The following is a 27,583-nucleotide window of genomic DNA, read 5'->3' as shown; positions in this document are numbered from 1 at the left end:
TGCTGCAGTAATATTTATTGCTGTGAAAATACTGACGCGTGACAAATGGTAGGCTTCTAGAAAACCTAATGGATTGGCTGAAGTCAGTGTAAATTATATCTGTACTGTACTGCGCCGCAAACGTGTGTGTGTGTGTGTGTGTGCTTAAAATGTGTCTATTTCTGAAAAATTCCTCCTAGTGCACGTTTTTACATCGTCCGAAAAGTCCTGCAATTTCAATACAGCAAAGAACGTGTGTCACTGTGTAATTACTGCAATGCAGGTTCAATTTCATTGAGCCCTAAACCCATGTACAGTGCCAGAACGCCACAGGAGAAGCCTAAGCTGCTATCCCCTTTCAACTGTCTCCTAGCCTCAAATGATGTGTGTTTTCTATTCTCCCCTACCTCTTTTTTACAAAACAAATGTACACTGGGGCACAATCTATTATACCAAGCATGCTTTTTGGGTGAATATTTTGTGATTGTAGCCAATGATGGAAGTAAACGTTTCTGCACTAAAGGAACGCATCCGGGCGTAAATAAACATGACTCCTTCTCCATCAGGATTGGCTGTGGTGTCGCCTGTCCCTCCCCCTTCCCTTTTCTGGGTCTCTGTGATTGGTGGTTCAGTTGCTTCGGGGATCCAATGACTGCTCTGCCGATTTTGGGTCTACTCTGTTGTTGGGTGTCACTGATTCATTTGCTGGGCTCTCTCTCTCTCTCTCTCTCTCTCTCTCTTTCTCTCCCTCTTTCTGTCCTCCCCTTTGTCATTTCCTCTCTCTCTGACTCTCCCTCCCCTCCTCTATCCCTTTCTCTCTTTCTGTGGGTGTTTTCTACTTTAGCGGTGGCTCCCGGGCCTGGTCTAGGCCCCATCCCCATGTCCCAGTTCGGCACCATCTCACGGCAGATCTCACGGCACAACTCCACCACCTCCTCGGTCTCCATGGTTTCGGCCACGGGCACCTACCGCCGGGCGCCGTCCGTCAGCTCCCAGTTCTCCCTGCAGCAGCAGGCCCTACAGCTACAACAGCAGCAGATACAGCAGCCATACATTAACGGGGGCACCCCCGCCTACCCCCACAACTCAAGTAAGACACTCATGGCCCCCCCCAGCCACCAACAGCCCTCTATTAGACGGGAGATGGATAGGTTCCCCCTAAAGGGAGCTTCCCTCATAAACTCCTAGCAAAGGCGAGCTATACTATATCACTCTCTTAGAAAAGGGGCCACTGTCCCCCGCTGAGTTCTGCGACTCTCACTGGGTGCCACCGAAGCTAATGACACCACTGTGACTACATCAGTATGTCACCTAGCATGTCCCTCTGGTACACAAATACTAAATGTACACTGGTGGGAAATACCACTGGAAACCAACAGACGTCTGTGTTGTCCACGTTCTAAACTACGATGGGCTTTGCAGGCCAGCGTCGTTGGGTTTGTTGTTAAATGATGGTGACCGTTACTGAAGGGTAGTTTCTTCAAAGCAGTAGTATTGACTTGCCTCCTGTCTCAAAGTGCAGGTTAAGGTATTTCTCTCTGGATAAACGTCTTGTGCATTTATGTAGAAGGCTTTCTTGTACTCGGATTTTCCAGCTGATACAATCCAGGCGATCGATATACGCAAGGATTGCAGAGTCACTGCTTTTTGGTCTCCGTTTAAGTACGAGATGACGTTCTCTTAAATCACAATTTCTTAGTGTTTTCACAACCTTTTTTTTAAGCGATTTCTTTTTTCTTCCCCCCATTTCCTAAAATGCACTAGCCAGCCTCCACAAGGTGACTCCAGCTCAAGGTGTCCATTTAACTTAAGCACAGTGTTTATATTTAGTCATGTGCTGTACCCTTCAACACAAACTCCATTGGGACAACCCACACACACTGTCTCGGTGATGTGGAGGCGAACTCAGTAACGTCATTAAGTCCTGGAAAAGCCAAAAGAACTTAGGATAAAATGTGAGAAACTCAAGCCGACAGCAGCCACCTGTGCTGTTTTGAATTGAGATTGGTCTCGCCTCTCTCATTCACTTGCCCTGTAAAAGACCGTCTGGTGTTTAAAAGGGGGGAGTGTATGGCGGCGTGGTCACATGCTTGGTTCAGTAAAGATCGTGACTTGGGCCTGGGGTTGATCTCAAACGCCTATAGAGCAAGCTTAAACCACTATCAGTAACCTATTTGGGATGGACGATTTAAATATTGCACCAATCATTTCAAAAATATGTCATAACATCCTTATTTGATTTCAGACCGAAACATCAAACTGTCACAAGATAAATGTAGGCAGTGTGGACATTGGCAACATGCTATACAGACACAGGCAGGCACAGACGCGCACAGACAAGCAGACAGACAGACAGACACACGCACACAGACAGACGCACACACACACGTCCACCTGAACTGCGTTCAAAGTGGCACCCAATTCCTTATAAACCTGACGCTGACCTCTAAGGTTTACAGGTTATTTTTAAGATTGGTGGCACTCTTCACGCCACCAGTTGTGAAAGTAACTTGGTTCATTGAGAGCCAGGGTTAGTAGGGTTGCACACAGCACCTCGCTCTGGTCGTGTCCCGACACTACAATCATCTGGTTCAGATTGTGATTAGGAGCAGGAAATAGCAACGACAATCAAACCTAATCCCTTTTTAATCCCTCAATCTGTACCACTAAATACCTGGGGGAATCTAGACTCTGTCTCTGAACTAAAAACCACAAGCATAGACTGTTTTATGCTTTGTCACATATGCTTTGTCTCGTAATTCTTGCAGAGTATTGCATTGACTTGGATTGGGGGTATTCTGTCTGTTTCTCTTAATATTTTCCTATATTGTTCTGGGTGACTGATATCTGTCCTCTGTCTACTTTATATCCTTGCTTTCTCTATTTCGTTTTGTTTATGTGTATGTCTGTCTGTGTGTCTGTCGGTGTGCGCCTGTGGCGGCTTCCAGTGTCTATCGCTCCCCCTCCTCCTCCCATGCCCCAGCTGACTCCACAGATACCTCTGACAGGCTTTGTGGCCAGGGTGCAGGAGAACAGTAAGTCCTGAGGCCCACCACACGCTCTCCTTTTCCCTCTAGATCTAGCTGTAGAACACCTCCGTAGATGTAGAACACCTCCGTAGAACTAGATGTAGATCACCTCCGTAGATGTAGAACACCTCCGTAGAACTAGATGTAGATCACCTCCGTAGATGTAGAACACCTCCGTAGATGTAGAACACCTCCGTAGATGTAGAACTAGATGTAGATCACCTCCGTAGATGTAGAACACCTCCGTAGATGTAGAACACCTCCGTAGATGTAGAACTAGATGTAGATCACCTCCGTAGATGTAGAACACCTCCGTAGATGTAGAACTAGATGTAGAACACTTCCGTAGAACTAGATGTAGAACACCTCCGTAGATGTAGAACTAGATGCAGAACACCTCCGTAGATGTAGAACTCCATCATCTGTCAATCACACAGCATGCCTTGTGCCTGTTCACTCAACATCGTCAATATCATCATCCTCATCTACTGTCTGTGTTAATAAGTAGTTCTGACAGACGCATGCTTATTACCATTGGCACCCATTGCTTTCTTCAGTGCTCCATTCCAGGATTATTTAGGAGAATGTACGCTGAAATGGTATTTCCACACAATCCCATGTGTGCGATAAGGCAAATGTTAAGTATAAAGTATAATTTCACTCAAAAAATGCACTGTATGAGCGGAAGGACTTAACGTATGCGCATGTGTTGTGTGTGTGTGTGATCAACAGAGAAATAGTGTGCATGCTTTTATGTAACGCTAAAGAAGCTTAGCCTGCTATTGTTAGACAGATTTATGTTACCGGCAGAATTGAAATAGCAACATTTTATTGGTGTTTCTTAAGTATGACGGCTTTAATTTCCAGTAGATGGAGTAAAGCAAAACCCACTTGAATAGTACCCATATCATCCCCTTTGCTATACACAACCCTGAGAATATTTGAGCTCCTATTCCCTTTGGTACAACATATGAATGGTATCATGTTAGATTTATGCAGGTAAACCGCCACGATCCACGCATACTAATTAAGCATCTCATTTAGAGAGCTCATAACTTACTATTCAGGCTGCAGTCTATTGTATTGTTATTGACATTACTCGTTTGTGGTCATTCATTTTAACCAAAAAGAGAACTCAAATGTTGTGGGAAGATGATGGAAAGTGTCCAAACAAGTTCACATTAAAGTGCAGCATTGCCTTAGTGGCAAAGAACACTTGCAAATAAATTACATTTCTTAACAAGTGACTTGAACAAGTGACCTGGAGGAACAAAAGTCAAAATCGGCATGCCAACAACTCGCTGTCGTGCATTTGGTCCTTGACCGACTAACCATCGGTGCCTAGCATATACACACCCCTGCATGTTGCTCTGCCACGATTGCATGTTTTTGCATGGTTTTCTCTGTACAGTTGGGCTTGGTTGCATGTGCAGCCCACATGTAATGTGCTGTACTGTTTTCTTCGTCCCAGTTTCAGGCAGCGTTCCTAATCTCATTTCTCCCCCCCCCCCCCCCCCCTCCCTTCTACTGCCGTTTGGCAGTTGCGGACACACCTACTCCACCTCCGCCTCCTCCGCCGGATGACCTGCCCATGTTTGATGAGGCTCCTCCCCCTCCTCCACCCCCGCCAGTTGACTACGAGGAGGAAGAGGAAGCAGCTGTGGTGCACTACAACGACCCTTATGCTGACGGAGACCCCCAGTGGGCGCCCAAGAGCTACATAGAGAAAGGTGTGCCTCAGGGATCAATACTGACACCACTCTTCTTTACTGAACGCTGCTCTTCTCCCTCCCTACCATACCCTTCACATTTATTTCAACTACACTGCACTATTCAACTACTTAAGCACTTTAATGCTTAATAGGTTAACATCTTCAGGCAAACCCTTTCTCTAATAGGGAGAATCTCAATTGCATTTCCTTGATTCCTTGCGGCCTCTTTCCTCGCCTTGTTCTGAAGACCCACCGGATGAGAAAATCAGGGGGGGAGGGACCTCTGACCACCTCATCCAATGGGTTTTCAGGAGGTGAGGAGAAAGGATGTGAGGGATCAAAAGGGAATGCAATTGAGATGTTCCCTCACTGATGTTTTTCCCTCCTCTCTTTCCTCCTCAGTGGTGGCCATCTACGACTACGCAGCAGATAAAGACGATGAGCTGAGCTTCGTGGAGGGAGCCATCATCTACATCATCAAGAAGAACGATGACGGCTGGTTCGAGGGCCTAAGCAGCGGGGTCACGGGCCTGTTCCCCGGCAACTACGTCGAGTCCATCATGCACTATGCCGAGTGAAGGCACCCCTACTCCAGTGTATTGATTCAGTCATATCTAGGTTACTACAGAGATCAATAAAAACAGGAGTCTGACCATACAAATCTTAGAGAAGTGATTTTGGATATGACGGAACGCTTGTTCCCTTATACTAATTGCAAATAAATAAAACGATTTACTTTATTTAGGTGTTGTGGGACATTTTTATAAAGTATACAAAGAATGAATAGGATAAGGCTGATGACGTGCTCACAAGGGCTGTGGTGTAAAGATGTTTTCAAAGACCACGGTAAAACTAGCTGAAGGACATTAAAGTTTTATTCTTCTTTGTTCTTCCTGTCTACATATGCGCAACATAACACCCGACCCCGACTATTCATCTATACATTATTCATGAGCTTATCTTGATTTCTTTGTGTATCAAGAGTATTACGCTATATGGAGCATATGTAGGCATTCTGGTGATCTTGTGTGCACACCTTCAGTGGAAGTGTTACTACTGTTAATTGTATATAATGTGAGTGAGCTGCAGCCTGTTGGGTGTCTAGTGTAAATGCTAATCATGGTATCTCAAGCAGGTTACATGCCACACATGCAAATGTCCAACAGAAGATTCTGTTCCGTTTTCTATAATCAAGGTTCTCACAATCACAAAGCTGATCCATTTTGGATGTTGAATTCAAACTTAAATGGCTTTTTATGCGTAACAAAACCTTTAACTTTTTATTTCAGTCATTCCTGAAATTAAGTCTGGATGTAAAGCATGCTAAATTAAAAAATGTATAACCTCTACGTTTTAATGCCATTATGCTTCCATTTTGTTGTAATAGACATTTTTAATTTTTTTTTATTGATTGAATTACGTAGATATAAAAGCCATTTTCGGACTTGTTGATGTGATGGTCTTATTTTCTAAATGCTCTAATTTGTATTTAAACATTTGATATTCCATTGACATGAAAATGTTCCATCTGGTAATGTATCTAAAGCAACTCCTATTTTAGTTCCATATCCATCTTAAGGAATACGTCACAGTAATGTTTTACGAATCAACTATCTGTAGGCATAAGTATAATGTAAGCTATTATTAATGGATTAAGAGATTGTAATTCATACAGTTTTCAAACTGTTGTTTTGATGTTTTACTATTCCGTAATAATGGAGACCAATATGACAACTCGGATACCTCCTCAGTCTTCACAAAGTAAAAATAGCTTTAGATCTGTCATTTTTAACCTGTAACGGTTTGGTTTCGTAACTCAGGTCTGGATATCTTGATGCCAAATTGTTTTTCTTTTATTGTTCCAAATTGACCCCACCCACATTTATAGTTGTAATTATCCCTTAGGAATGACAGACTATCGATTGCTTCATGACAATTCAGGTAGGTGTTTAAAGTTAAGCTGCAAAATTGCAGACTTCACCAGTTTCTTCCTATATGATAAGTCTTTCCTGTCCGGACTCAAAACATGAAAGTAACTGCACTTGTCACTGTTTACCATTTCAGGTTGTAGCAGCTAATGCCTTGATACTTTGTTTGCTATGTTATATACAAGTGTTCCAGCTCAATGGGTAGAAATGTCAAAGCTCATCTCTGCCTTTAGTTTGTATATATATTCATTGAAAAATGAATGTACAGTCTTTTATAATAAACCATTGTCCTATGTACAACCTAGTGGCGTGGTAATTGGGAATGAAAACAAAGGTAAAGCTTGACTTTAAAAAAAATAACTTTTAATGTGAGTACACAGTCATTGTGGATGTTAAGGCCTGGGTTTATTAAAGGTCCCGAACAGTCTAAATCACTGTTTTTCATGACATTTGTAGGAAAAATGAATGTTGCTTCTGCATTGATCATAAAGTTACTGGTCCTTTCCCCCCCATGTCAAACACTTAATAATCCTTCCTCTTAAGGGATTTGTGACATCACAAAAAGCCTAATTTTAATACAATGGTAACATTTTATTTTCTTACCTAATTTAAGCTACTTATGTCTTTAGCCGGGATGGGTTGCCCACAACTCAGTGGTCATGTCATTACATTAAGACACATGCCAAACAAAAAAATTCATAACTTCTTGACACCATTATGATCACCTCTTTCCTTGACAAACTGACCAGGTGAAAACTATGATCCCTTATTGATGTCACCTGTTAAATCCACTTCAAATCAGTGTAGATGAATGGGAGGAGACAGGTTAAAGGAAGATTTTTAAGCCTCGACACAATTGAGACATGGATTGTGTGTGCGCGCCATTCAGAGGGTGAATGGGCAAGACAAAAATGTGCCTTTGAACGGGGTATGGTAGTAGGTGCCAGGCACAGCGGTTTGTGTGTGTCAAGAACTGCAACGTTGCTGGGTTTTTCACACTCAAACAGTTACCCGTGTGTATCAAGAATGGTCCACCACCCAAAGGACATCCAGTCAACTTGACAGAACTGTAGGAAGCATTAGAGTCAACATCCCTGTGTAACTCTTTCGACACCTTGCAGAGTCCGTGCCCCGACAAATTGAGGCTGTTCTGCGGGCAAGGGGTTGCAACTCAATATTAGGAAGGTAGTTCCTAATGTTTTGTAAACACAAATAAATAAAAAGGCCAACTGAAATTGTCCAAGGTGAACCAGCTAGCTAGCGTGATAAACAGTGCTGACAATTCCATTTGGGCTAGCTCACTAAATTATATAGCCAACATTGTCTACATTGACAGTTACAATAACCAAACAGGATAAAGAAATCATTTGTGAAACCATGATTTGATAAATGACAGGATGTTGCATGCAATTTCAATGTTGTTTGAGTTCCTTTGTGTTTCAGCAAATTTGCTTGAGATAATCTCACTAGCACTGCATCCATGTTGCTTGACATAGGCGGTTCTTGGGAACGCCTGTCAAAGTGAGCTCCCCGCCCACTAGCTCAATCGTTGCGGACTTCCTGGTAGTTTGACATGAGAGAAAAAAATATATTATTTCTCAAACTTGAAAATATTGTGGGTGATCTTTTAGTCACTCAAAAGGCTACGTTACATGGGAATCAGAATGACTGTTTGGGACCTTTAATCACTTGCGACAGGAAATACCTACAATATAACATTCTCCAATTGACAAGAGTCACCCTGACAGACGTTTGACATGTGGCCGTTACGGTGCGAACTGCGGGCGGATCTACGAGCAACGTCTTAATACAGATCCACACACACACACACACACACACACACACACACAGACAATAATGATACTCATCATGGAATTACAACGATTCTGCAGGGTCCATCCCGCCCCAAGCCTCACGTGTAATAACAACCGCCTTTGATGACCAAATACAGTCTTGCCGGTATGGCGGTGGCTGCATTTACAGTACTGTATACACTGAAAATCATGTTCCAACAATGATCCTGGAGGGTTCCTGTGCATATAGGTCTGTGTTCATGCCTCATTGAAGTGCTATTTGAACGCTTTGTTGAAGTTCAATTGAAGAATAGGTGGGGGGGGGTTGGTTCAGAAACTGTAGAAGCAGGGGTCCGACAGGACTAGCATTAAAAACCACTGGTGTCAATAACATATCACTGTTTTCTGTGAGGACCTTAGGGTTTTCCAGTGGGGAGAAAGAAGCCATGGGTAATGTGAAGCAGTGCATCTCACTCAAAAGTCAGTCCTGAAGAACCTGTGTATGCACCGTTTAGTTCCACCTTTAACTTAGTTATGTACAAAAAGCTGCATAAACAGTGCTCCATCAGGACCCACTGGGAATATCACTGATGAAACATTAACCACGTTCCCTCCTCATCATCATCATCATCATGGCATCTAACCCTCCATGGGGGGGGGGGGGCTTCCACAAGTGAAGCCTGGGGGTGGGAGCTCACTTGTCGCGGGTGAGGACCATCTCAGTGAGCCTGATGAGGGCGTCCCGTTCCGGGGAGGGCCTGAGCAGGCTGATCTGCCGGATGGCCTCCCGGCAGTAGCTCCGGGCCAGGTAGTTGGTCTGATCCACACCATCACTCTGAGGGAAGGAGAAACCAGGCGGGTTGATTTTATGAAGCCCCTTATTACATCAGCAGTTGTCACAAAGTGCTTTACAGACACCCAGCATAAAACCCCAAATAGTAAGCAATGCAGAGGCAGACAACATAACCATAGGACCAATAGAGTTTTCAGATTGTGTTTTTATACACGCAAATTCTCACAAAGGTAGAAATGTGTCCGTCCATCTTCATCAACAGCCTTACCTCCAGGACATACTGCCAGGCCCGATCCACGTCTCCAGTGGTGCTGAACCGCCTCATAATCATAGCATGCAGCTCAGGAAACTAAAGTGTAAACGGTAAAATACACCGTCACAGACTACACAGTTAGGCACATACATACCGGTCAGTCACTGTGTTTCAATCTAGAAATAGCAATGTTGGACAGTAACTAGAAGAGTTATTCATTTCCCATATGGGGAGCTAAAGGTTGACTGTTCAACTCTCACAATAAAAACACACAGAACACACCTGTTGACAGGCAAATAAGACTGGTCCGGTGGCCAGGCCCAGCTTAAGGTCTGTAGCCGAAGGCTTTCCTAGCTGGCTGGCGCATGCTGTGAAGTCCAGCACATCATCCACCAGCTAGGACACACAGAATTAACATGAAGTCAACTTTAATAACTTCATTCATTTATTTGAAAAAAAATTTGTAAAGAAAAGTAAGAAGATTACGCAACACCCATTCAAGAGGCAAAAGCAAATATCAGAAATGTACCTGAAAGGCAATGCCTACGTTCCTCCCGTACTGAAAGGCTATTTCCTGTACCTCTGGATCCGAGTTCACCAGAATAGATACCTTGAATGGAAAATGACAGCCAGTCAACACACACCTTTTCAGTTCTGCCCTAGGACTTCCTGGAAGTCTGTTATTGTTGTGGAGATAGAACGTACATACTGCTTTACAACTGTTTGCTATAAGACTGGCAGTCTTCTTGAAGGTCTTCTCGAGGTAGTGCTTGAATCTCTCGCTCTCGTTCTCCTTGGAGCCCAGCTGCATGAATTCCCCTGGAACATCAACAAATATGTTAGTGTGAACAGAGATGGCGTTTCCTATACGCTTTCCTATACGATTTCCCCTTACAGAATCAGAAGCGTGGCATTACAACAGTCTTGACTGTGTAGTTCTGGTAAAGTGTACAGTAACTGAAACAGCCAAGGAAACGGATAAATATAAACTGTTTGAACTGAAACGGACTGCATATCTTGTGCAAGGCAACAACGATATTGCGCAACATACTTGTTTGGGTCCTTACCTCGCACCAGATCCTCTATGACCTGAGACAGCACTGACACCACTGTGTTGTTGCCGATACGGGCCAGAGCCATGGAGGCTGCCGAGAGGATGAAATCTCCAGCTAAAATGGCCTGGGAGAGCATGGAGAACACATGATTAATAAAACCATACGATCTCACAACTAGGGTGTTAGTTTATCATAAGACGCATTACAAAAGTTGTCTGTCTTGCATATTTTCAAGACAACTTGGGCCGTTTCATATGACCATTTCCCTCAATAACATGAACTGCATATGTGGTAGTTGAATAGCTTAGTGTAGTGTGTAATATGACACCATGACTGGCTACTGCTAACAGACAACCCCAGGTTGGGGGACTCCGCTCACCTTTCGCTCCCCCCACACTTCGTTGATGGTGGTCTTCCCCCTCCGCTTGTCCGAGCCGTCGATGACGTCATCGTGGACCAGGCTGGCGGTGTGGATCATTTCAGAGATCATAGCTATGGACCGCTGACCTGGGAGCAGATCTCTAAACAGACAGACAGAGAACTACATAGTCACACCTATTGGTTCAATAGACAATCACTGATAAGGGCAGCCTGAATAAATACTTTTATTATAAAATGGTTATTGCAATGAAATAGCATGGGCACGATTCATTTCAACTGTAATAGCCTACATCCATCTCCGGCAATGAAGTCATAAACAGCAATCAAAGGGTACAGCCTATCTTACCTTTCTAAAATGTGTATTCTCCCCAGCCACTTGTGCCAAGTTGTTCCTGGTGTGTGTGCTAGATAGATACATTTCATTAGCATAGTTTCTCACCCAAGTCTGCCTCTTGTACACCATTAGGCTACTTACTACCAGGCATGTATGTACCTAGTATCCATACTACCTACCTAGTTCACTGCACAACACCCAGGATAATATCTTACCCGTCTCTGTTGCTGTGAATATTGCAGGCCCGGGCCATCAGCACCACTATCATTGGTCGGAAGGCCTTGCCCTTCCCGTCAAAGTAGTAGTCACATAAGGACTTCAGCTCGGATTTGGACACAAAAAGCTCCTGTGAAGAACAGAAATTACACCTTTATTGGGGTTACGTAACTTTAAAAATCAGTCACAGTAGTCTGAACTGGGCATAGAAGCTAAATGAGACAGAGTAAGAAGCCCACGCCACTGTGACCATGCTACATGATGACTCCAAGTCAGGCGACTTACCTTTTTAATATCATCATACAAATGATTCAAGTCTTTTTGGGCTAGTGAGAATGGGTCCTTCAACTTGGCATCACTGTGTATCCTTTTGCAGCAGCAAGGCTTTGGTGTGGGGTAAAGCAACCTTGATTTGTGCCTACTGTAAAATAAATATGCACATGTACATATAACAATTATCGCATCGATATACAGTGCCAGTCAAAAGTTTGAACGCATCTACTCATTCAAGGGTTTCTTTATTGTAGAATAATAGTGAAGACATCGAAACTATAAAATAACACATATAGAATCATGGTAAAAGACCAAGTCCATATTACGGCAAGAACAGCTAAAATAAGCAAAGAGAAACGACAGTCCATCATTACATTACGACATGAAGATCAGTCAATCCGTGAAACGTCAAGAACTTTGAACGTTTCTTCAAGTGCAGTCGCAAAAACCATCAAGCGCTATGATGAAACTGGCTCTCATGAGGACCGCCACAGGAAAGGAAGACCCAGAGCTACCTCTGCTGCAGAGGATGAATTCATAAGAATAACTGCACCTCAGATTACAGCCCAAATAAATGCTTCAGAGTTCAAGTGACAGGTTCTGACTTCTAAACTTGAAACATTGTTAATCATCAGGTATCCTATGGAAATGAGGAGTGCCACAGTCTGGTTTCTACACCAGAAGTTACTGGTTATCTGTAGGAGGAATGTATGTGGTGGAGTGAATTAAGCTTGGAATGTATTGAGTAAAGGAAAGGCAATCACATGGTTTTGGTCACTGATAAGGATGGAGAGCTGTGGATAAGTGAGGAATGGGGGTCGCGGTCAGGTCACGTTGAGGGAGGAGGAACAGTTTATTACCCAAATCACTAAATTCCTGCCTAGCAATAAATATGTAATGTTTAGAGTGAAGGAGGAGACTTCACCCAAATTGGTGTGTGTAATAAATAAATAAATAAATAAATAAATATACTCACACACACACACACACCCCCCCCCTCGTGCTGGTGGGAACATGTCTTTGTCTGTTCAGCTGTCTGAGCCTTTGGGTGAATAAACTTGGTTTGAGCTTTACTAATCGTCCTTGAGTTTTTACTCAGTTCATTTAGAACCTAACAAGTAACAGACACATCAACTGTTCAGAGACTACGTGAATCAGGCCTTCGTGGTCAAATTACTGCAAATAAACCACTACTAAAGGACACCAATAAGAAGAAGAGCCTTGCTTGGGCCAAGAAACACAAGCAATGGACATTAGACCGATCGAAATCTGTCCTTTAGTCTGATGATTCCAAATTTGAGATTTTTGATTTCAACCGCCGTGTCTTTGAGACGCAGAGTAGGTGAACGGATGATCTCTGCATGTGTGGTTCCCACTGTGAAGCATGGAGGAGGAGATGTGATGGTGCTTAGCTTCTGACACTGTCTGTGATTTATTTAAAATTCAAGGCACACTGAACCAGCATGGCCAAACACCATCCCATCTGGTTTGCGCTTAGTGGGACTATCATTTGTTTTTTAACAGGACAATGACTCAAAACACAAATCCAGGCTGTGTATGGGCTATATGACCAAGAAAGAGAGTGATGGAGTGCTGCATCAGATGACCTGGTCTCTACAATCACCCAACCTCAACCCAATTGAGATGGTTTGGGATGAGTTGGACTGCAGAGTGAAGGAAAAGCAGCCAACAAGTGCTCAGCATATGTGGGAACACCTTCAAGACTGTTGAAAAACATTCCTCATGAAGCTGGTTGAGAGAATGCAAAGAGCGGGAAAAGGTGTCATCAAGGCAAAGGGTGGCTACTTTGAAGAATACATTTATTTTATTTGTTTAACACTTTTTTGGTTACTACATGATTCCATATGTTCCATTTTATAGGTTGATGTCTTCACTATTACTCTACAATGTAGAAAATAGTATGAATAAATAAAAACCCTTGAATAAGTAGGTGTCCAAACTTTTGAGTGGTACTGTATATCATATTTCTCTATCTATATAAATTACTGCATATCATATTTCAATCTCAGACTCACCTTGTCAGAATATAGTTGCCTATTGAGGTTGTGTTTACAGGCCTGGAGGACAGTCCCTGAAAAAAATCAATACCACAAATGAATAACCTGAGCACAACAACTTTTGACAACTTTTACTCAAGTTACTGAAGGACATGACGTCACTGTGAGGTAGCCCAGTTCAGGTTATTCTAGGCTATGAACCACATACTCTTGACCAAGCAATGTAGGCTACCCACTGACAGTTCTGTCTAGTAACAACATGGTAGGATTGTGTTATATTTGGGGAGACCTCTTCTATGATAAGCTACTCCAAATTTTGCGATATCCGATATAATCGTTGTGCTCCGTTAATGACTAGATAAATCCAGACTTTGTCGTAAATAAGCAAACAAATTGCAGTCGTGTTCTCATTAAGTAATCTTAGTATGGCCCAAAAAAATAAGGCTTAGGTCATTCACTTCATTTTCAACATATTTCATACAGCCTAACTTATAAAACTGCACATTGTTTATTTGTTAAGTTCGAATTGAGCAGGGGTATTCAACTCTTACCCTACGAGGTCCAGAGCCTATTGGTTCTGTGTTCTACCTGATAATTAATTCCACCCACCTGGTGTCCCAGGTCTAAATCAGTCCCTGGTTAGATGGGGAACTATGAAAAACAAAGTGGAGCTGGCTGAGTTTGAGGGGAATAAAGTATAGTCTTGCACATTACTATATTAGTGTCAAATATCATTATATTATTAGATTTAATCATACATCGGCCCAACCCTACAACCTAGTGCCCCTTCTGAACTAAAAGGGTTAAGCCAGTGAGAAAAATCAAGCCCAAGGCTTGGTACAGTGTAGCCCTGCAATGACATGAATTGTCTTGACCTTTAGCTAAACTGAGAATGCATAACAAACCAGCAAGATATGGCTAGCTAGAAATCCAAACCATCTTGTCATATAGCAACAATCTTTACTGTAACTATATCTACAAAACCAATGTCCTTCATAAAATATAGATGTGTTTAGTTCGCTACAACAACTGGAATAAACTGGACTAAATCCCAATATAGCTACACCAGGCAAGCTAAAACCCATTAAGAAGATCAGCTTGCAGATTCTATGTTATATACTGGTTGACCTTGATTGGGTTGACAGCACTCCCGCCCGGTGAAATCTTGGCACTGACACGGGCGCACGTTACCTACCTCCTTCCCCGAGCCAGCGACGGCCCCCGTTCCTCGGAAAGAGGAAGCAGCAAACGTAGCAGACCTTCCATTAAAACCGCATATGGTTTCTAGTACACCTGTACTCGTAGAGCCTATAGTCCACCTCCAACAGTGCCTCCACGGTGTCGCCATGTTCCTCCACACATAGCTGGAAAATATTACACAATGTGACACCGGAAGCAGAAGAACTGAAATTACGTTGGTTGACGTCGTGACGTTTTAGAAATCAGGAAGTGTTCTACAGCAACGAACAATCCCTATTTTGTTGTCTTGTAACCTGCTTTAGTAGAGAGTATGCCACTGTCTCACTGTAAAGTTAATGTCTTATGTGATAGTGATGGTTAGGTGCCGCAAAAAGAGGAATGCACGAGATAGTTGAGAAACTTGATAGTCTCTTATGACATATGGATCATGCAGTGTGGATCTCATCAATCAGCTGTCAGTTTTGCTAGCTAGGTAATTTTGAGTTGCAATAATGGTTATTTACAGTGCCTCAAGCTATGTTCTCTTAGGTGTGGCAAATGTAATCATCATGTCTGCATGTATGGACTATTGTGATACTATTGAAAGCTGTCACGGTCATGATGCCACTATGTCAGACCGACAACACTATATTCATGCTTTCAACTTCAACAAGAGTGTGGAGAAACACTTGCACGATTTGGACCACTTCAAACTGTCGTGTAAAAAGCTATTAGGTAAATCCCCTAGAATTGCATTCTTTGTCAACCAAATGTCCAGTAAAGTTTTGACAGTTATTTGCATGATCAAACAGATTTGTAAATAAGTTTGTTTGACATTTCTTGCAGAAGCCTTCCCCCTTGACCGAGTGGATGGCATATTTGTTCGCTCTGTGAAGAACTGCATTTTTTCAGAGTCTGACCCAACCCCACTCAAAGGCCCTCTGAGACTTGTGGCTGTTTCAAAGGTCATTTTGCAAATTACTTCCAGGGACTAGATATTGTCAAGAAATGTGGTTTACAATGGATGTGAATTAACCTAGAATAAGTGTTATAACACTGTCATAATAGCTTAATAGAAGGAGCTACTACATATTCTAATGTAGCTTTGTTTTTCCAGGAGGTCATTGAGGGAATGTTGGATCTAGATGTTGCAGTGTCCAAGTCAGAGGATTTCCTACAGTACTTCAGTGGTGGTAGACTTTTTCCTGGATCCAGCCCTCTGACACACAGATATGGGGGTCACCAGGTACTGTACCATCTCTATACCATTGTTCATTTTTTATCACTTTTTTTCTGTATCAATTGCTTAGTCCCTCCTAATACCATATTGAACTTTGAAGAACCTACTTGTTTATGACTAAATATTAGTGATGTTTTCTTTACTCTTTTAGTTTGGCTACTGGGCAGGTCAGTTAGGAGATGGCCGAGCACATCTCCTTGGTGAATATACTAGCAGGTCAGTAGAACTGGGAATGGATACATGACTACACAGAAGGTTGAGGTTGTAATGACAGCATTTCAACCTGCTTTGCCAGCGGTGTACAAATGAGTTATCTTGTGTGTGTTCTTCCACAGAAAGGGTGAAAGATGGGAACTCCAGCTCAAAGGCTCAGGAAAAACTCCATATTCAAGGTCAAATCTACACTTGTATATTTTTATAGACCATGACCAACAGGTGTAAAATTTCTAGCCTGACCTAACAATGAGGCCCAATCCCAAATCGACCCCTAGACCCTACGTCCTATGCACTTGTGGAGATATGAGAGGATTTTACAAGTTTAAGCAATTTGGTAATAGTTCCATCTTGCTCTCTGATAGGCTAGGAGGAAGTTTTACCGTATTGCTTAGGCCCAACAAATCCTCTCAGATCTCCACAAGTGCATAGGACGTAGGGTCTAGGGGTTGATTTGGGATTGGACCCAAGAAAACCTTCTGAGAAAGGTTGTCTGTTGTACTACAGGTCAGGAGATGGCCGAGCTGTGGTCCGCTCCTCAGTCAGAGAGTTCCTGTGCAGCGAGGCCATGCACTTTCTGGGTGTTCCTACCAGCAGAGCTGCCAGGTAAGCCGGCCAATGAGCTGCTTTGACTGCTATCTGTCAAACCCTACCATACCATACAATTGTTTGATACAATACAGCACTCTGATATACAACTCAAACAGAGTTTTAGTCATAGAGATAGATAAAGGACTCATCTTTATATCTGTGCCATTATACCATCTGTGACAGCATGTGCAACGCCATTGAGGCCACAACCCATAGGAATCCCCACTCAGTTGTCTACTTGACAACTTTAAAATGGTGGATGATGGCAATGTCCAATATCAATGGCAATGTCAATGCTAAAACGGATTATATCCATGATGAGTAGCTTTCTCTATGGTTTTAGCTCCCTTTCTCTCTCAAAAGAAATCTCACTCCATCCAAATATCTCAGAAGATAAAAACACAAGACTCCAAAATGAGCCCTTCATTGTTCACAATTAAATGCAGATTTCATTGTTTTAGATCGCTGCCTATTCTCAAGAATGTAGTCTGATCTTCTCTGCAAAAAAGTGTTCATACTAACTTGAATCAGAGTCTAGGGCTAATCCATTGGATAAACAGTGAGAGGCGAGTGCAGATAGCTTAGATTGCTAACATCAAAACACAGAACAGACAGGTAGATACAACAGTAGGGTTGAGTTCAGAGGAAGCTGGTGGGAGGAGCTATAGGAGGATGGGCTCATTGTAATGGCAGGAATGGAACCAATGGAATGGAGTGAAACATGTTGTTTCCATGTTTTTGGTACCATTCCATTGGTTCCATTCCATTGGTTCCAATGAACCTGTCCTCCTATAGCTCCTCCCAGCAGCCTCCTCTGGCCAAGTTCCTGTCCGACTATATGCGCAGACGTTGCATTGCATCAACCAGTGGTTAACTGCCACGTCATTGACTGTGCAATCGGGCAGCAGGTGCTATATCATATGATGTGGTTAGCTGATATGTTAAATACCTATCCAAGTGTTATAAGGTCTGGCATGCGTCAGCAATGTAGTCGGGCATAAACTGAACCTAGGTCTACCCAAGGACCTTTAATGTTATCATTCAGATCACTTCTTCTGTTCCAGCCATCAGCTGTTTCAACATGGTTGAGATCAAATCAAATGTTATTGGTCACATACACGTGTTTAGCAGATGTTATTCCGGGTGTAGCGAAATGCTTGTGTTTCTAGCTCCAACAGTGAGGTAATATCTAACAAGTAATATCTAACAATTTCACAACAATACACACTAATCTGAAGTAAAGGAATGGAATTAAGAATGTATAAATATTTGGACGAGCAATGTCGGAGCGGCATAGACTAAGATACAGTAGATAGTATAGAATACAGTATATACATATGAGATGAGTAATGCAAAATATGTAAACATTATTAAAGTGACTAGTGTTCCATTATTAAAGTGAGACTGGACATGTTGACAGTTTCTCAATTGGGTATCATCCTTTTGAGGACAGCTAGGGGTCAAGCATGTTTTGGTTTAAGCTTTGAGTGTGGGATCAATGTAAACTTGGAAGAGTGGGGATGTAGTGTTGGTTGCTATGCAGACGTTTTTCAGTTTATTCTTTGTTGTAAAATGTGTTGCTTTCATCTCCAAGCCTTATTGTAAGTGAAGAGGCAGTGTGGAGGGACCAGTTCTACAATGGGAAAGTGAAGAAGGAGAGAGGTAAGGACGTGACAAGATCAGCTGTGTCCTTATTCTCTATCTTAGGGCAACCTCCCCTTTTGCTACTCAGTGTGCAGACTCGTGCATACAGCACGCATTGGCGTAATTGTACTGTCCTCATAGATTTTTTTAGGTTAAATATTTTATTTGGAAGTTAATCTTTTTTTAATCATCTGAAGCTTGTAAGTAATGTGTGACCTAAAACTATTAAATATTTGTATTTAAAAAATAATAATATATACAGTATGTTATTTGGCACTGTTGACTGGTTTCTTGTTATCTTGGCTGGACCCAGGGATTTTTACATTTTAGTTATGATACTTTATATGGCAAAAGCGTGTGCCAAGCCATGTTTTCTTGCACTAACACTCCCACTTGTCTTTTCTTACTAGCAAGGACTTTTCTGATAGCATCTTTATTGCGGAAAAATGTGCTTACTCTGACTGAGACATGTGGTTGATTAACCTAGATATCTTAAGATGAATGCACCAACTGTCAGTCGCACAGGATAAGAGCGTCTGCTAAATGACTAAAATGTAAATGTATATTTTCCCTTCCTGCCGTAATCTTTGGATGTCCTCTCCCCAGGAGCGGTTGTTCTGCGGCTGGCCACGTCATGGTTCCGGATCGGATCGTTGGAGGTTCTGGCTAAAGCTGAAGAACTTGATCTTTTAAGGTTAGCATACACAGATCTTCTTTTTTGTGACCAACTATTTATTTGACTTATTTCTTTCCTCATGAAGGGCTCAGATCACAGACAGGTATGTATACATAATAACATTCAAAATAATACAGAAACAAAGAATCGACATACTGTATCAGAATACACATATTATAAATGGATCATCATGAAATTGACAGCTGGCGTGAACAGGGAATCTTTCTAACTCTGGACAGGAAATGTTTTCCTTTTCAGGAAACTGTTGGACTTTGTGATACAGGAGCATTTTCCTTCCATTGATTCAAATGATCCAGGCAAATATTTGGTGAGTGATGATAAGTCTATTTTCAATGTTTTTGTTTTTTCTACATTTTCCATAGGCCTATTTTATAATCATGAGGGACAAACAAAACCTCATTATTAGTAACACTAATGCTCTGTTGAAAATACCTGTAAAGACAACAGCATACAGTGCCTTCGGAAAGTATTCAGACCCATTGACTTTTTCCACAATTTGTTACGTTACAGTCTTATTCTAAAATGGATTAAATCGTTTTTCCCCTCATCAATCTACACACTAACAAATAAGGTCAAAAAAGGTTTTTTGAGAAAAAATACAAATAAAAAACAGATATAACATTTACATAAGTATTCAGACCCTTTACTTAGTACTCTGTTGAAGCACCTTTGGCAGTGATTACAGCATCGAGTCTTCTTGGGTATGACGCTACAAGCTTGGCACACCTGTATTTGGGGAGTTTCTCCCATTCATCTCTGCAGATCCTCTCAAGCTCTGTCAGGTTGGATGGGGAGCGTCTCTGCACAGCTATTTTCAGGTCTCTCCAGAGATGTTCAATCGGGTTCAAGTCCGGGCTCTGGCTGGGCCACTCAAGGACATTCAGAGACTTGTCCCGAAGCCACTCCTGCATTGTCTTGGTTGTGTGCTTAGGGTCGTTGTCCTGTTGGCAGGTGAACCTTCGTCCCAGTCTGAGGTCCTGAGCACTCTGGAGCAGATTTTCATTAAGGATCTCTCACACTTTGCTCCGTTCATCTTTCCCTCGAACCTGTCTAGTCTCCCAGTCACTGCCGCTGAAAAACACCCCCACAGCAGGATGTTGACCCCACCATGCTTCACCGTAGGGATGGAGCCAGGTTTCCTCCAGATGTGACGCTTGGCATTCAGGCCGAAGTTTTCAATCTTGGTTTCATCAGACCAGAGAATCTTGTTTCTCATGGTCTGAGAGTCTGTAGGTACCTTTTGGCAAACTCCAAGGAGTGGCTCTACCACCCTGATTGCTCCGTTTGGCTGGGCAGCCAGCTCTAGGAAGTCTTGATGGTTCCAAACTTCTTCCATTTCAGAATGATGGAGGCCACTATGTTCTTGGGGATTTTCAATCCTGCAGAAGTGTTTTGGTACCCTTCCCTAGATCTCTGCCTTCACACCAGTGGTGTAAAGTACTTAAGTACAAATACTTTAAAGTACTACTTAAGTATTTTGGGGGGGGTATCTGTACTTTACTTTGCTATTTATCTTTTTGACAACTTTTACTTTACTACATTCTTAAAGAAAATAATGTACTTTTTACTCCATCCATTTTCCCTGACACCCAAAAGTACTCGTGACATTTTGAATGCTTAGCAGGAAATGAAAATGGTCCAATTCACAAACTTACCAAGCGAACATCCCTGTCATCCCTACTGCCCCTGATCTGGAATTTGAAATGATACTTAAGTATGTTTTAGCAATTACATTTACTTTTGATACTTAAGTATATTTAAAACCAAATACTTTTAGACTTTTACTCAAGTAGTATTTTACTGGGTGACTATCACTTTTACTTGAGTCATTTTCTATTAAGGTATCTTTACCTTTACTCAAGTATGACAGTTGGGTACTTTTTCCACCACTGCTTGACCCAATTCTGTCTCAGAGCTCCACAGACAATTCCTTCGACCTCATGGCTTGGTTTTTGCTCTGACATGCACTGTCAACTGTCTGACCTTATATTGACAGGTGTGTACCTTTCCAAATCATGTCCAATCAATTGAATTTACCACAGGTGGACTCCAATGAAGTTGTAGAAACATCTCAAGGATCATCAATGGAAACAGGATGCACCTGAGCTCAATTTCGAGTCTCATAGCAAAGGGTCTGAATACTTATGTAAATAAGGTATTTCTGTTTTCGCTTTGTCCTTATGGGGTATTGTGTGTAGATTGATGAGGAAAATGTTTTCTTTAATACATTTTAGAATAAGGCTGTAACGTATCAAAATGTGGAAAAAGTCAAGGGTTCTGAATACTTTTCCAAAGGCATTGTAGCTCACTCTAGGACTGATGTGACTCTATCACGCTGGGCATTGGAAATGAATGACCTGAATACTCAAATAATAAAGTGCCTCTAATTATTTCTAAACCTCTCTTCATCATCTTGGTCTACAATGGTCTAATTTGCCTTTGGGCGTTGTTAATAATTGACATTTAGGCTTAAATACACTACTAAAGTACTACTTACCGGATCAATGATCTCAGTATATAATGCTCAAACATTAAGTATTTTATACTGATTTTTGTTGTGTGTGTCCTCAGATATTTTACTCCAGGGTTGTGACTGAGACCGCTCACCTCGTTGCCCAGTGGATGTCTATTGGCTTTGCACATGGTGAGTAGTACTTCGTATGACAAATTACTGCACTTCAGAAAAATAATGCACTTGAATCCAATCAAATTTGATATTGGCAATTACGATTTTAGGAGCAGTTTATAAGTCATAATACACTCTTCTTAGTGATTTATGAGAAATACGAATTTGTGAAATGGCACTATTCTAACATGCAGTATGCACATAATTCCATTCTGTTCATACTATATGGTGGTTAACTTTGTGTTTATATAGTATTTCATTACCCTAACAGGAGTATGCAACACTGATAACTTCAGCCTCCTGTCTATCACCATTGACTACGGACCGTTTGGCTTTATGGAAGCTTACAACCCAAGTATGTACTGTATCTCATTCATGCATATACTGCCTTTTCAGGACATATTGATATCTAATGTTATTCATATTGGCCCACTGTTTCTGTCATTTTGTACCTACAGATTTCTATTTCTTTTTCATATGTTGAACAGAATGCCTGTTGGTAGCCGACTTGTTTTTACCGTGGCGAAGAAGTGAAAAGAAACCTTCGTATCACTTATTTTGATTAAAGCTTACGTGGTACGCGTGATACGGAAACTTTAAAGGGATACTTCAGGATTTGGGCACTGCTAACTAGCGTTAGCGCAACGACTGGACGTCTACGGTAACTGCTAGCGTGTTAGTAGATGTCATTGCGCTAACACTAGTTAGCATTGGCTCGCGAAACTACCTCTAACTTCATTCATACTGAATGCAGAGACATAAACATGGTATCCATGAGTTCATCTCACTCTGGGGAAGTGGATATGAATCCCGAAGTATCCCTTTAATGTTTAGGTATCACATATCATGTAAGCTTTAATCAAATGAGTGATAGGAGCAGTGTGCAGGTTTCTCTTTTCTTTGAAGCGATCGTATTTTTACCACACACCTGCAATGAGAAGTGCTTTTTGTAATTTGAATCACTAGTGTTGAAGTAGGAAACGGATATTTTCAGATTTTGTCCCCAACACTTCTGATGAGGAGGGGAGGTACAGTATCGGGGCTCAGGCCAATGTTGGTCTGTTCAACCTGGAGAAACTTCTAGAAGCCCTAACTCCAGTGCTGACCATAGAACAGAGGCAAGGGTAAGCATGGGAAGGGTTATACGAACTGTTCTGACAAGTCTAACCCAAAACTTATTTTGAACCAATTCTGAAATGTGATATCGGTTTGCACGTCAGAAAAGTACTTCATTACTTTCCCATGACATTTGTTTGTCAGAGGATGTTGGGGAATGTACACTGTGACAGTACATTGTTTTTTTTTTTTTTTTTTTAAGTGCTGGGCTAGTGCTGAAAGGGTACCCACGTATATACCAGATGAGGTAATTTATCTCCCTCTCTCTCTCAATTTCTCTGGGTTGTGTGTGCATTTGAATATGTCTGTAAGTTCCCTTTTTCCTCCAAATATTATGTTCAACTTTATCATTCCAGGTTTCACAAGCTGTTCAAGGCAAAGTTAGATTTACTCGGCGAGGAGGAGGAGGAGGATGAATATCTCATTGCATTTCTGCTTAAGGCAAGTGGTTCATTGCTCTAAGATTCCGTGCGTGTGTGTCCATCTCTGACCCTGTGAGTGACCTTTGACCTGATGTTAGTATATTGTCCCTGTCCAGTGCATTTTATTGGCTGTCTTTCTCTTTCTCCTGTGTCTCTGATTGGCTTTTTCCTCCTCAGCTGATGGAGGACACAGGTGCAGACTTCACCATGACCTTCAGACAGCTGAGTGAAGCCTCAATGCAGCAGCTTCATAACATGTCCAACTTACAGGTCGTACATATTGCTCATTAACCCACTACAAACAATCGCAAGAGAATATACTGCTGACTAACTACATTATAGGGGCAATTTGCAATTGATACATCCATTTTGGGCCTTTTTAAACGAGTTATATATAGCCATTGATTCTTGAAGATGCGTTGTTTTTCAAATTGCAGATTGCCCCTTAAAGAACTAAAGTCCTCTCCTCTTTCGTCCCTGTTAGGTGATGTGGGCCCTGCAGAACCTGGCTTCGCATAAGATGTACCCGGAGTGGGTCAGCATGTACCTGCATAGACTAAAAAGGTATGTACAATAGGAATGCACTGTTATCATACATTTGGTTAATATGCTTTTTATGACCTCAGTTAGTTTCTCTGAAATATTCTGATGACTCATTACTCGACTGTGTCCCATATTTGAGGGACTTTGAGCAGTTCTGCACCGGTTCCAGCTGACATTTTGGTTTACAAAACACTCTGTGAACGTCGTTGGGTCCCATGTTTTAAAATAGTGCCGATATTGTACCGTCGCTAAGTACGATCATATTTATTTTAGTTAAGAAATGTGGAATCTTCTAGTAAGTAGTTTATTTGTTACTATATTTTGAAAGCATTTGTCATTTCTAGCCTCATTTCTAGCCTTCAACTTTTGTTGAATTGTAAGAATTTTTATGATTTTTCATATTTTCATTATATTGACACTATGTCATTGAGCTTGTGTCCTCTAAAGTGGGTACACCTCAGCAATGTATAACTTTTTTACCAGAAAGGAGAGTTCCAGACCCTTCCAAAACTATACACTATTACCAGTTATTGTTTATGGCCATTCATGAAAAGTAATTGCGTGTGGGTATGTCTCTTTAGGCAGAAATAAAATGTTTGCCCTATCATTTAACTGGCTCGATTAACATTAGTCTCACTGATCGATGGCATAATGTCAGGTGATTGATTCTTTGTTTTTAATGGCTCAGGCAGGGAGGTGATTCTGATGAGGAGCGTCAACACAGGATGAAAAGTAAGCAGTCGCTATGGGAACGCCGACAGATTGACCTGATAGCATGCTCCAGTCCTCTCCTACTGAATAAGGGCAAGGAAGAAAGGGGACCTTTGCAAATAATCCTGTTTGTTATTGATTTATTTTTGTTGCTTGCTAGAACGAAATAAACCTTTTACATCTGAGATGATCAAACTTTCCACAGGGATCAATCCCAGATACGTGCTGCGGAACTGGATGGCAGAGTCTGCAATACGGAAGGCTGAGGGGAATGATTTCTCAGAGGTAAATCCTTCGAACTACATTGAAATACAGGTTGTATTGTACGTAATTAACCTCATGAAAGCTATTTTCAGAAGGATGCAAACAGTCAAAACAGTACTACTTGATTCTGCCACTATTTTTCACTGGACTAAAACCGTACCTGCCACATTTAAGATTATCTTTACTTACTATGTACTCTGATCAATAGGTGGAGCTGCTGCAGCGGACACTGGCACAACCCTACCTCAGACAGGACGCAGCAGAGGAGGCGGGTTATGCAGCACAACCCCCATGGTGGGCCCAGGGGTTAAATGTCAGCTGTTCCTCATGAGGGATGCCTCTGCCCCAATGACAGGACGTATATTTGCAGTGTATTCAGAATGTGTTCAGTGCAAAACATTTCTCTTGAACACGTCATTCAGGATAACCAGTATCTGCATTGTTTAGCAACGGATGTTTGACTTTTCACAATTATCTTCCTAGCTATCGTGCTGGAATTATTCTGGAACTATACATTTAGTTCAGCGCACAACAAAAAACATTCATGCAACTGTTGGATGGCCAGAACCCTGATTGCTGACCTCATGCGATTCAAGATAAAGGAAAGGGCACAGATGCAATTTTGCAAACGCTCGTAACATGTAATGACATGTAATGACATGAGCAACATTACACTTTCATTTTTTATAAAACCGTCTCCCTTCGCCTCCAAGACGCATTTAAACAGTAATACTCTAGCCTTGAGGAAATGCTTCCACTTTTCCACCTCATTCATCCATCACCATACCAGTCTATATGTATGAAAACTGCATGTTTCTACATTCTGTGGTTAAACAGATATGGGTCCATTTAAAAAAAAAATAATACCCTATGACAGATTAGGGTGAATCTTAAGCATTTGATAGTGTAAAACATATTTTCCCCTTTGATATTTTCAAAATACACCCCACCCTCTAGGGAATAGGGTGCCATGTGGGACTCAACCCTTTACCAACAAATGTTATTGAGCGCAAGGTGTATAGGTACTTTGTAGAAAGTTCAAATAAAAAGAGGGCAGAAGTTCCCGCTCACAGTCCTCCCAAGTAGACACAACCAAATGTGAGTAATTTATTGCTCAGAATATACTAAATTATTTGTGTAAAGTGTTTAGCAAATCGCTGAGCCATAATTTGGTAGAGGGAACTTCCTTTTTCCAAAATGAGACACAGTTGTTGGGGCTTGGTTAACGTGTTTAGGGTTTGAGACTCCCAGGATGATCAGAGGCAGGTCTGGGTCAATTGAAGTCTCCAGAAATTCAGAGAGGATCCTAAAAATTCTAGACCAATAACCATGCAGGTTAGAGTATAGGACAAACCAGTGGAATAATGTACCCTCCACAGAATGACATATCACATAGGGGAGGTATCGGGAAATATCCTAAGCAGCTTAGTTTTGGAATAGTGTAATTTGTAAGATCTTGAAATGTATTAGACAAGATCTCAAGTTAATTGAGCAGGTGTGGCAATCCTCCCAGTCTGCAACAGAAATGACAGGGGCTAGTTCTTCCTCCCATTTTGTATTAACGGCATCTGTTTAGGGTGTGAAAAGTCAGACGAGATATCAGTTTGGCTGTGGTTGGACATATTTTGATACATCCATCAAACATGGAAGGTTTAGCATTTTCAAATGTAGGAAGATGTTTTAAGAGGAATCTGTAGGTATCAGAAAAAGTTATTTCTGGGAAGATTATAGGTTCCCTCAGCAAATCAGAGGCCAAGGCCATGTGTGTATATTACACACACACCTAAAGTTTGGACACCTATTCATTCCAGGGTTTCTTTATTTTGACAATTTTCTACATTGTGGAATAGTAAGACATCAAAAATATGAAACACACGGAATCATGTTGTAAGCAAAAAAAAAGTTACACAAAATATATTATTTTAGATTTTTCAAAGTAGCTACCCTTTGCCTTGATGACAGCTTTGCACACCATTGGCATTCTCTCAACCAGGTTCATGAGGTAGTCACCTGGAATGCATTTCAATTAACATGTGCCTTGATGAAAGTTAATGTGGAATTGCTTTTCTTGAGCCAATCAGTTGTGACAAGGGAGGTATACAGAAGAAAACCCTATTTGGTTAAAGTTCATATTATGGCAAGAACAGCGCAAATAAGCAAAGAAACAGTCCATTACTTTATAACATTAAACACTATGAAAGTTCCTTCAAGTGCAGTCAAAAAAACCAAGCGCTATGAAACTGGCTCTCATGAGGACCGCCACAGAACAAAGTTACCTCTTCTGCAGAGGCTTAGTTCATTAGAGTTAACTGCACCTCAGATTGCAGCCCAAATACATGTTTCACAGACTAAGTAACAGACAACTGTTCAGAGACTGCATGAAATCAGGCCTTCACGGTTGAATTGCTGCAAAGAAACCACTACTAGAGGACACCAATAAGTAGAGACTTGCTTGGGCCAAGAAGCATGAGCAACAGACTTTAGACCGGTTGAAATCTGTCCTTTGATCTGATGAGTTTGGATCCAACCGCCATGTCTTTGAGAGATGCAAAGTAGGTGACCGGATGATCTCT

At 41.7% G+C, this 27,583-nt stretch overlaps 3 protein-coding genes across 24 annotated transcripts in view; 2 read left to right on the top strand and 1 right to left on the bottom strand.

The window, feature by feature from the left end:
- The window catches only part of LOC106590302 (abl interactor 1), a 66,768-nt gene extending 59,820 nt beyond the window's left edge, over positions 1-6,948 (top strand). For 12 of the 20 annotated variants that reach the window (XM_014181165.3, XM_014181160.3, XM_045710880.2 and 9 more), the window contains 4 exons: positions 824-1,069; positions 2,928-3,014; positions 4,550-4,738; positions 5,123-6,948. In XM_014181165.3, the coding sequence (XP_014036640.1) occupies positions 824-1,069; positions 2,928-3,014; positions 4,550-4,738; positions 5,123-5,298 (698 nt within the window). In that variant the 3' untranslated portion in view covers positions 5,299-6,948. The remainder of the gene's footprint in view (positions 1-823; positions 1,070-2,927; positions 3,015-4,549; positions 4,739-5,122) is intronic. The other 8 variants (XM_014181169.3, XM_014181168.3, XM_014181167.3 and 5 more) reach the window with 3 other exon arrangements.
- Positions 6,949-6,994: 46 nt separating this feature from the next.
- Positions 6,995-15,171, bottom strand: pdss1 (prenyl (decaprenyl) diphosphate synthase, subunit 1). Of its 2 annotated transcripts, XM_014181181.3 has the most exons (12): positions 14,960-15,171; positions 13,783-13,838; positions 11,759-11,894; positions 11,473-11,603; positions 10,922-11,063; positions 10,555-10,666; positions 10,197-10,306; positions 10,017-10,097; positions 9,770-9,883; positions 9,503-9,583; positions 9,140-9,276; positions 6,995-8,208 (listed from the first exon to the last, which is right to left on the bottom strand). In XM_014181181.3, exons 1-12 carry the CDS (start codon positions 15,110-15,112, stop codon positions 8,115-8,117), a joined length of 1,347 nt encoding a protein of 448 aa, XP_014036656.3. In that variant the 5' UTR covers positions 15,113-15,171; the 3' UTR covers positions 6,995-8,114. The 2 variants fall into 2 exon arrangements, with proteins under 2 accessions (XP_014036656.3, XP_045566844.2); XM_045710888.2 differs by having other exon boundaries at positions 6,995-9,276.
- Positions 15,172-15,187: 16 nt separating this feature from the next.
- Positions 15,188-26,092, top strand: LOC106590304 (protein nucleotidyltransferase YdiU). Of its 2 annotated transcripts, none has more exons than XM_014181177.3 (19): positions 15,188-15,678; positions 15,790-15,908; positions 16,061-16,189; positions 16,335-16,399; positions 16,519-16,575; positions 16,904-17,002; positions 18,582-18,649; positions 19,238-19,325; positions 19,566-19,635; positions 21,900-21,972; positions 22,226-22,309; positions 22,949-23,078; positions 23,273-23,317; positions 23,427-23,511; positions 23,670-23,762; positions 23,977-24,056; positions 24,724-24,767; positions 24,952-25,031; positions 25,219-26,092. In XM_014181177.3, the coding sequence occupies exons 1-19, from the start codon at positions 15,456-15,458 to the stop codon at positions 25,339-25,341; spliced, it is 1,755 nt and encodes a 584-aa protein (XP_014036652.3). In that variant the 5' UTR covers positions 15,188-15,455; the 3' UTR covers positions 25,342-26,092. The 2 variants fall into 2 exon arrangements, with proteins under 2 accessions (XP_014036652.3, XP_082826852.1); XM_082970726.1 differs by having other exon boundaries at positions 15,214-15,436.
- The last annotated feature ends 1,491 nt before the right edge of the window (positions 26,093-27,583 follow it).

Source organism: Salmo salar, chromosome 29 (assembly GCF_965601325.2).
Source record: "Salmo salar chromosome 29, fSalSal1, whole genome shotgun sequence".
NCBI classification, from domain to species: Eukaryota; Metazoa; Chordata; class Actinopteri; order Salmoniformes; family Salmonidae; genus Salmo; species Salmo salar.
This window is presented reverse-complemented; position numbering and strand designations above follow the sequence as displayed.

Coding starts and splice junctions, on each gene's coding strand:
- LOC106590304 (XM_014181177.3), top strand. CDS start 15,456: ATGGTTATTTACAGTGCCTCAAGCTATGTTCTCTTAGGTGTGGCAAAT. Junction 21,973..22,225: donor GTCTATTGGCTTTGCACATG/GTGAGTAGTACT, acceptor TTACCCTAACAG/GAGTATGCAACACTGATAAC. Junction 23,079..23,272: donor ACCATAGAACAGAGGCAAGG/GTAAGCATGGGA, acceptor TTTTTTTTTAAG/TGCTGGGCTAGTGCTGAAAG.
- pdss1 (XM_014181181.3), bottom strand. CDS start 15,112: ATGGCGACACCGTGGAGGCACTGTTGGAGGTGGACTATAGGCTCTACG. Junction 11,895..13,782: donor GGCAACTATATTCTGACAAG/GTGAGTCTGAGA, acceptor TTTATTTTACAG/TAGGCACAAATCAAGGTTGC. Junction 9,584..9,769: donor TCTTATTTGCCTGTCAACAG/GTGTGTTCTGTG, acceptor TTTACACTTTAG/TTTCCTGAGCTGCATGCTAT.